This window comes from Haliotis rufescens, unplaced genomic scaffold, assembly GCF_023055435.1.
Source record: "Haliotis rufescens isolate VD_foot unplaced genomic scaffold, xgHalRufe1.0.p SCAF_81, whole genome shotgun sequence".
NCBI classification, from domain to species: domain Eukaryota; kingdom Metazoa; phylum Mollusca; class Gastropoda; order Lepetellida; family Haliotidae; genus Haliotis; species Haliotis rufescens.
This window is the reverse complement of record NW_025964374.1, coordinates 399366-410000: the sequence shown is the minus strand read 5'-3', so window position 1 is coordinate 410000 and position 10635 is coordinate 399366. Positions and strand designations below refer to the sequence as shown.

General features: G+C 37.0%; 1 protein-coding gene across 1 annotated transcript; it reads right to left on the bottom strand.

The window, feature by feature from the left end:
* Positions 1-1690: 1690 nt before the first annotated feature.
* LOC124142065 (T-cell leukemia homeobox protein 1-like) lies at positions 1691-10238 on the bottom strand. The gene is made up of 3 exons (XM_046510330.2): positions 9576-10238; positions 7485-7701; positions 1691-2539 (listed from the first exon to the last, which is right to left on the bottom strand). The coding sequence occupies exons 1-3, from the start codon at positions 9976-9978 to the stop codon at positions 2362-2364; spliced, it is 798 nt and encodes a 265-aa protein (XP_046366286.1). The 5' UTR covers positions 9979-10238; the 3' UTR covers positions 1691-2361.
* Between the last annotated feature and the right edge of the window lie 397 nt (positions 10239-10635).

The following is a 10635-nucleotide window of genomic DNA, read 5'->3' as shown; positions in this document are numbered from 1 at the left end:
GATGACATTTTGAGAATCTGAATTTAATAAAATGAATATAAAATGTTCATTGATATAATATGTTTTTACCTATAAGCACATACAAAAGTATATATTTCTTTTTCACATGTCATATCTGCTTTATCTATATTTACGTCGTGTGGCTTTGTAGTTTGGGTTCATAAATATTAATGTTTTGTTATGCAAGTAGGTATCTTGTAACGAACTATTAATATTTTGGATGCATATAATTGTTGTAATGAAGCATACATTATTATGAGTTTTTGTTACAGCTGTTTATACCTATAAAAAACATGACATTCGCTACAAAATACAAGAATATGCCATGTTGATATCCCCTGCGTCCGACCAGTAACCGCCAACCGCCAACGTTATCATAAACTCCCGGGCCAAAGAAAGTATAAACTTGAAAATTGGATTTGAACAAAAACTTACAAATGTTATCAAAACGTTACTAGACTGAAAACATATACGCCCGAATACTACAAACTTAAGGTCCAAAACACAACTATGACATCCGTATGAAAAACATCACCATCGAATAACTATTTCTTGTTTGTTTTATTCGTAGCCACCATCAATCATCGGTGTGTACTTTCCTTGGCCTGGAAGTTTATAAATAAAGTACACTTTTGTTATTTATCGAGTAACGTGATGTCACATGGCTTGATAAAAGATGTCTCACGGTCGAAATGCTTATAACGAACGACGGATATAACGAACTAAACTTAGTGGTTCCTTTGAGTTCGTTATAACCGTAGTTAACTGTAATGAAGAACATGAGAGTATGAACGTCGTGTTCATTTGTCAGCCGGTCAAAGAACGTATGCTTGATGGAACACCAGTTAGGTCGAATGCCTCTCCAATGCTGTCAATGTGGAAGGAAGTACATTTCATATGAACTGACACTGAGTCTGAATATAAGGCACAACTTTGGAAATAACATAATACCATCTGAAAATGCTTTTCGTTTGATATTAAAGAAGTCGCGACCTTATGGAATATCATTGTTTTGGTTTCGTACATGTTTCGTTTCGTACATAGCACACGTGGTTCCGTTGACGTACATGTACATAACACCGTCAGATGGTGTTGGAGTGAGTGAGTGAATCGGGTTTAACGCCGCTTTTAACTGTATTCTAGTTACATCACGGCGCGTCAGTTTAATGTGGGAGGAAAGCCTAAAGTGATGCAGTTCTTAGACGTTTATTTTGGCGAAACCCACAAGCACGGTATGGTGCTGACAAACCTAGAAACATAATCGGGGCGAACCGGGATACGAACCAACAATCATAGGTACCTGGTGTGCCCAAGGGACGCAACTCTGCACAGCGAATTGCGGCGCCTTAGACGACTGGTCCACCCGTACCCCCAGATGTTGGAGACATGGCGAGTGAGTGAGTGAGTGAGTGAGCTGAATTTAACAATATTGTATCTGTTATATCACGGCGCGTCAGTTTGATCTGAGTTGGGGGTGGGGGTGAGGGTAGGGTGAGTGTGTGTTGTATAGGGCGATTTTAACGACGACAAACAGAAACATAATCAGAACAAATATGGGATTCGAACTCACGATCCTAGGTACAGGCCAAATGGATTTAGTAACGGAACATTTCAGGCCTTAACACCATTGTATAGGCATATCTATGTACGGATCTCCTATTTATGACACAAGTGATAACAAACTTGCATATCAAGTGAATCAAAATTTATTGACAAAACTTATATATATCTATAAACTTATGTGCATCTTCGGCTTATTCAAAATAAATTAATTTTGTACAATAAAATAAGGTATTCGCCAGGACATAATCACCATATCACGAATTTCAAACTTGTAATGAAAACATACAATTTCGTTTTTCCCGCTGTCAATGGACTCGGGTATTATTTTGATTGCTATACGAAATCATATGTGTAAAGAGTATTATCATAACCTTTTTTGTCAACATCATACACTATTTGTACGAATAATAAAAGTAAATTGAATGGGGACCGTTGTTCGATTATGTAATCGATGAAGGTGGATAGTTATAGAAAATGTATACAAATAAAATCATAACTCATGACATTAAAAAAGTTAACAAATATAGGATAACAATATCCTTTGTGAGCGTTGCTGGTGAGTCCAAGTCTCAACGTTCAACAGCAGAATAGCAGTCTCCATCGATGAGGTTGAAAACAAGTCGTTGTGAATAAGGAGCAATTCTCCCGCCATTAATCTATAGCTAATAAATCATATGTCAAAGTCTTCTATACATTTCTCAGTATATACACATCTTTATACAAACAAATATCCATGATAGCATGAACGTCAAACAAGAAAGCCTTCAACATCACAATGATCACTACCCCGCCTTGGGGCTATGTATGGGAGTCATCCAGACTCCGCTCCACCCCCGGGGGTACCAGTCGGAATGAGGGGTTGGGAGGGGGCACACACAGAGGCGGGTACATCTGACTCCCCTCCTCAGATCGGAGGCTCATGAGGAACTTCTGAGCTGCCTGGCGTTCTATCTCCCGTTCTTCAGCAGTCTGGCGCCTGTGGACGGAGATATGACACTGAATACAAGTATGTCATGACGATGATTTATACATAAATGTCATGGACAGTCTGGCGACTGTGGAAGGAGATATGACACTGAATAGAAGTATGTCATGACGATGATTTATACATAAATGTCATGGACAGTCTGGCGACTGTGGAAGGAGATATGACACTGAATAGAAGTATGTCATGACGAGGATTTATACATAATTGTCATGAACAGTCTGGCCCCGGTGGACTGAGATATGACACTCAACAGAAGTATATCAGGACGAGGATTTATATACAATTGCCATGAATGTATTCGACTTTAACTATTCACACGAGAGTGAGTGAGTGAGTTGGGTTTTACGCCGCTTTTAACAGTATTCCAGTTATATCACGGCGTGTCAGCTTAATGTGTGAGGAAAGCCCAAAGTGATGCAGGTCCCAGACGTTAACCACTTCGGTGAAACCCACGAGCACGGGTATGGTTCTGACAAACCTAGACACATTATTGGGGCGAACCGGGATTCGAACCCACAATCATAGGTTTCTGGCGTGCCCAAGGGACGTAACTCTGCAAGCGAATCACGGCGCCTTAGACGACTGGGCCACCCGTGCCCCCTCACACGAGAGATGAGACTTCCAAATAATAACACCCCCACATACATTCACTGCAATTGATTCAAGATACCAAACCAACCGACAGTTTGACCGAGTCGTTATCGTCATATATTATTTCCTATTAATTGGACCTATATATATCACTTGGTGGTTTTTTAAAAATGATCATGTAACAGAGATATAAGCATAGATAACCAGGGCATTTACGCTCCAATTTACAAACTAAAAAATACAGTTGCTTAATAAAAGAGTTTCAAACATATTTATTACTTTTAATTGAACGTATGTATCGTATGGACTTAAATGCATAATGCCATCACGCACCATGCGTACTATTACTTGCAAAAATGACTTGAATATGATGTTAAGTATCATCAATTTATAGGCAAACTGTCTGGTGTTTAATTAAGCGAACAAGTCAGCCTCTGCTCTAAGTCAACCTTTAAATAGTTGTTGGGACAATATTCTCTGTTGAGTAGGAACTAGTTGTAAGTAGTCGCTGAGACGATAGTCTCTTGTGTGGTCGTTTTGTCCGGGCAGTTATACAGCCGTTTTTATCAATTATATATCCCAGAAAATATCCTTGACAATAATACTTGATATATCCTTAACGGATAATGTGTGACATCGTTTGTGAATGCCCTATAGTTTGCATTTGAAGAACAACAATTAAATGTGTTTTATTATTCTGAGCACTTTTTTTTTAAAATGAAGTTCTAGTGGCCTTAATGGCTATTACTGTGCTGATGTAGTGTAGTGCTGGTAAACTAGATCTTGATGTATGTGAATACATCTAAAAACGCGAGACATTATTCAGGTGAAGTATAGGATCGTTCTTTCGTTCGTTGAAACGTCAAAGTACTGAAGAAGTTTTGAAGTTGTACGAAGCAAAAACTATCAGGCCTTCAGGCATCAGCACGGTTCTATAGGAAAGTCTGAGTATAGGAATGGGGGAATCGTCGAGAAGAATACATCTGTGTTTCTCTACCTATTCCAGCGTTTTTGAGTTCTTCTATGGTGTGGATCATCATTATCATTATCGTCATCAGCACCATTATAATAAGGTAACAATAATTCACGCCCTGTGTTATCGTTTTTCGTGTAGATTACTATTACTGTTATCACCTTAATTAATATTGTTATTAAGGTAACGGTACTTCATAATATTTATATTTATATTTATGAGGTAATGATAAGTCATGAGCTTTAAATATGATTCTCTTCGGGGTGGGGTATCTATATTATCATCATCATTATCACCATCATTATACAATGTGATCGACGCCATTATTTTCATAGCCGATACATCCTAACAAAACAAGTTTATTTGAATTCTGAAGATGTTGCACAATTTTTACGGGTATAGACGGCAGTATGGGATATTTCTAGCGTGTACGTTTTTGCTTGTATTGCATGTGCCATCAGTAGAATGTGTAACGGCGTTAAGATATTGACGTTAACGTCAAACAATTTCGATTGCACCAAACAACAGAAGACGGTATTGACTTCTCTGGTTGGTTGGTTTGTTGTTTAACGCCGTACTCGACAATAGTTCAGGTCAGTTAATAATGAAGTCTGGGCCAGATATGTCAGTGATTAACATCATGGGCATCGATCCATTCATTGGGGCATGCATCAACCAAGTCAGCGAACCTCACCACCCGATCACGTCAGTCGGCTCTTACGACAAGCATGGGTTGCTGAAGACCAGTTTTTAACCGTGACTTCTCTACTCGTTACCGCTACAGGTACCCGTATTGGAGCTATAATATATATAAGCCACTTAAAGATATTAAACTGTCTGGGAAAAGTGTAATGTAATGAATAAATCATTATCGATCTTAAAATGGTTTTAAAGGTGTAATATTTCTATTAATGATCACAGAACGACAAATCGCAAAAATAAATTTACTGTATCATATTTCCGTCACTTCGAAATTAACAGAGCTTAAATCGGGTTAATATCGTTATCAATTAGCTCCGTACTATCAACTTACACTTCCTAATTTCACCTCCTAGCTTGTAGCTGCTGCGGAAAAAGTCCCGGAGGACCTTGTTGGACGTATTGATTTAAATTGTCAGCGAACATTAAAACCCGTCTCCGTCGAACATGTACTGACCGACTTGAACAATCTATCAGTTCGTTGATAATTCAACTAACACGGGGAAGATATGTCATCTGCAAAATTGTTTTGGTAAATTATCAGATTTATGATAGTTTTGCTTTGAGGATGACAAATGCCTCATGAAAATGACTTGACTTGTGGTACCACGGGGAATAGACATGAATCCTAGCTACATATTCCTGCCGAGAGATTGTGCATTTTATTATCATAATTGTTTTAGATTGTACTGCATTACCCTTTTTCTTAATCGTAATATTCAAATCAATATTTTAGTTGTTAACTTAAGTCTTAAGAAATATTAAATGTTAATGACTGAGTATTTAAAAGTGAGGAAATCATTAAGCCTTAACATATATAGATTTTATAATTAATGAGTCTGAATTGTGACAGGAGTGTTAAAACATGCCTATGGTTTTACTAAATATAAAAAGATTTATTCAATTTGTGCAGTTTGGTGATATTAACATGGGCATATATTTTGACTCGTGATCATTTTCTCAATTTGTTTCAGCAGTCATGTCGATTAGAACGCATGAATGGTCACAAAAAGCATCACTTCCTTAAGAAGCAACATAGATAAAGTTCTTTACAAAACGCGTTTAAAAGTTAAACAAAACCTCCGATATGTTGACACAGTTGATAATTCGATGTATTTGTGTTTGGTATTACTTATGATTGTAATGAGACGGATCTCTGTAACACATCGGCGTTATGGTGTTGACCACAGATATACAATGACATAACGCTCGTGATCCTGTTTACAGCTTTCAAAACAATGTATTTCACGTCAATATTTCACATCTATCAAGGCAAGGTAAACTGCTGGAGGGAAGCCATTATGTAAACACTTATACACAATCACGGGGTACCTTTAGTTATATTAACACTGTGTAATTAGAACCGAAAAGGGTGAGGGCATTCATACCTGTATCTTTCTCTCCGGAATTGGACGCCTCTCATTTGAAGAACCCTCACTTGCAATTCACTGTGAGATTACACTGATGATTCGCGGGTGGGAATTTTAAGAGCATTAAGAGCATATAAGAGCATATTGTGATAATTAAACGCACATAGGTGCAGTGTAAGAGCATATTGTTGTAAACGTGCATGGAAAATACCCAACAATGTTGGCAAATATTCAACCAATGTCAACCCAGTCCTTATCATCAAACGTGGTATCATTTTAAGGACAACACCCGACTACACCCGATTACATCCGACAACACCCGACTACATCCGATTACATCCGACAACACTCGACTATCTACGACTAAACCCGATTACATCCGACAACACCCGACTACGAGTGACAGGGATACGGGTATGAAATATCCCAAGACAATGACGTCTCAGTTTTGATTTACAAATATTGCTGAGGTGTGTTATAATGAGTCTTCTGTTTAGAATGAGCAGCGATCCTATATAAGTACGAGTAACTTGTACTGACATTAGCATGTCTAATGCTTTTTATTATTTTGTAGAGAAGTTGCTCTGGGACTCTTTTTAACTGTAGGAAAGTAGCTTAATCAGTTTATTGTGATAATGTCTCATCATTAACCGATGTGTTTATGTATAAACATCGTTTTTTCTTATTATTTTCAGTTAGGGTAGATTCCATGACCTTTAACGCGTAATGACATATTGCTATTTTTTTATATTATTTTTTTTACATAAGAATTACGTCTACGAATATGTCAAAAAGTATCTTTTTATCTTTGAAATGTTCAAACAAAAGAAATCTATGCATTAATATAACTGCATAACAATCTTAATCATCACTATGTTTTCCACGGTGTAGTATTGTCAATGCAGCTTATGTATTACATAGTCATATGCTTTCTAACAATATATAATATGTAATATGTAGGAACTTTCTTTCTATCACATGTTTTCCCCAAAATATCATAGAAATTATTTTGTAGATCGATCATGAAAATCGATTCTTATATTATTCGAAAACATAACTTTTATCAATAAATAAATATTACTTATCTATTGCATGTTTGTGAGTAACATAACACTTACTGTATTGCACACACTGATAATGTCGTGTTATGTTGCTTGTAAAATGGATATGACTAAAAATCCAAACATTCTCTCTGAAGTATTTTTAAAGTGGCTTAACTGTATAGTAATTTTATTATCCTCAAGCAGACTGGTACTGCCTCACCACTGGCCCTATTTCAGGATAACAGAACTACACTGACCTCCATTTCGTCCTCCTGTTCTGGAACCAAGTCTTCACCTGTGCGTCGGTCATCTTCAGGGACTTGGCCAAACTGGACCTCTCCGCGGACGCCAGGTACTTCTGCCGAGAGAACCTCTTCTCTAGTTCCATAACCTGCTGACGTGTGAAGGCTGTTCTCGGCTTTTTCCGCTTCGGGGGTGTTCGATTTTGGTATGGATGACCAACCCGTCTGACCACTGTAATCAAATGTTATTCGATGTAATATTCTGTCAAAATGCAATATTAGTTTTGCAGCATGTCGTAAAACCAATTAGTAATACTTGATTACCTTTAAGCTATAACGGTAAATGCAATGGAACGAATGACTACGATTAGTATGTAAGAGTAATAAACACGTACATGTATTTTTAAGATAGTCTTTGGGTATCAGGAATGATTCATCAGTGTCTAGTAAGAAGCATGTTGTCAATTTCCAATATAAACAATAAATATTATTATAAACAATAATTCGAAAAACAATAACTGAGTTCATATTCAGTGGTATAATGTACAGCAGAAATTCTGTTTCATTCAGTTAGTTTTCTTGCTTGTAAGCCAAGGTTATTCTTTCATATTACTTGGTCATCCATTCCCTCACGCGTACACAGTTAGATTAAGAATGAGGTGCAATATCAATGCAGACTCAATATTAACTAATTGCTTTTTTCCGTGAGGAAAAATGAAAAAGTATTGATTTCCTGTCATTTCTACAGCAATAATAATCATCAAATCATGTTCATGTAAATACAGATCTCGTGTATTTGGAGAGACAATAGAAAAGAAAATGTTTCTTTAGGGTAGAAAAACATAAACAATTTAAACAATTCCTTTTAGGTGCACACTTGCTGTTTGAATACTGGACACTGAAACAAAACAAAGGTGTTTCAATTGTTCTCTGTTTTGGCGTGTTTCTGTTTCTTCATAGTGACTGACAGCAGGATGCGGCTCAGCATCCTTCAACTATTATACATTGAAATCAATAATCTCAGGTTTATCGAGAAACGTTCATCAAATGAGATGAAGATTAGCGGGTTGCAGATGAAAATAAAGTGTACTGTCTATACCTTTTTCGGTCAGAAAAGCATACATAGGAATGTGTTTAACGCTTTGAACAGTGTTTTAGTTTTGGTATACAAAGGATTAAAATTAAAATGATATATCTTTTTGTCTTAGTCAAATAAATATTTATAAAATGAAAATTACAGTCTTTCCTTTGCATCCTTACCTCACAAAATGTGGACACATGTGGTATGGAGAAAATGTTTAAACCATTAGATAGATCTTGAATTCATAATGTATATCTGTTTATCTGGTAAATCAAAAGAATATGACAAAACAAAATGTTTCTTTGAAAACGGTTTGGCTTGGTAAAAATGCTTCATTTCAGAGCGAAGAGATGGTTAAATGAATTTACACAATCGCTGTTGACGGGTCTGTAAGAGAGTGAAGTAAATAAACGCCTTTAAATGACAGGGCAGACAACGTCTGTCGCTAATTTCTTAATAAGTACAACAATGGAATTTACACGTGACAGCCAGCCAGTTGTCGTTATCTGACACGTTTCTTTTCAACATACAGAACCAGGAATACGGAGAAAGGGAAAATAGTGTTGTGTCTCTGACACTATGGAGCAACGCAGTCAACTCTTACTTTTCCGTATCTATAAAGATACGACATGCATGTATGTCAAGTAAATATCTCTGATTTACAATTATTTTAGAATATATTTCCATTAATTCAATTATTTTGAATTTCGCAGTTTACATACGCATAAATAAACAATAAACTAATAATGATCAGCTATAAAAAATATCCTTTATCGCTTCATCGACAAATCTGTAATGTCCGGAGATTATTTTTTATAGAAAGTGTTGAAGCATGACATATTGTTGTAAATAGTAAATGTTGATTTCTATTGTTATTTACAATTATATCGTGAGAGGATACAAACTAGGAAATACATTGTCAGAGAGATACCTGTATTTGGTGCAAACATATTGTGCACTAAATTGATATCAAAAACAACATTCACAAGTTAAAACATGAACGATGAAATTAATTAAAGACTTACTGCCATGTCTGTCTCGTTGTAGGCCGGACCAAGGGCACATGTAGTTATAAAGCTCAGGCCAGACGGGCCTTCCAGATGTGGAGCCATAAACATCCAAAGGATTGGCCCCTGTTGTGTTTAACTTATTGTAAGAAAACACTACGTCCGAATGTGAGGCACTATCAGAAATGTCAGATTTTTTCTCAACATCGTCGTTATTTTTAACAAATTTCGTTTCACTTCCCAAAATCCGCTCGACACTAAACGCTAGGTGTTTGGTGGATTTGCTTGATTCCATCCGTTTATCCGGTTCACAATTTGATGTCACCCGCCCGTCTGACTCTTCACCTTTGGAGGTAGAACTCTCAGAATCAGACATATCCGAACTGAGAACGTCAGAACGTTTTGAGTTTTCAACTAACATGATTCTCCCAGGCTACGAAAAAATCTATTTGGCAATGTCAAAAATCTCGGTGATGCCTTTTTTCGCCGGATCGTTCCCAGCTTCCAATAACAATCCAGACGCCGGGAGCGATTCCTGCCGTCCGTCTTCCAACTCAAGTCCGAAGATGTCCTCCCGTCCAGGCCAATTCAAGCGGGATATATTGTTCTAAACCAGCGTTTAACTCCCAAATTTGCCTGATTGGTGCTATTAGGAGAGTTGAAGGATAGACGCTGATTACATCCCTCCGCCAAAGCCCCGCCTTTATGTAATCAAACAGAATTGGGGTTGGCATGGGTTAGCATGTGTTTGCTTTTCAATTAAAGTAATCGATCGGTGCATGCGACCTGCAATCGTATTAACAGCCCGTCTGGCAAATTATCCAAGAGAAAGTGCATTAAAAAGCTTTAAATTATTCGCCAATATTGTTGGTCATTTAGCCGTGTATTAATGAGGCAGTTTTCGTTGGAGAATATTTTTAATAACCTCGGAACAGAAAGTCGCTTTGAAACAAGAACAAGAATTGAAAGGTTAGGAAAGAAAGAAAGAGGATTAGATTATGTATGTTGTACCCTTGTCTGACAAATGTATCTATGATGTTTTTCCCTTTGTTATAGACCATTATAACTTGAGGCAATT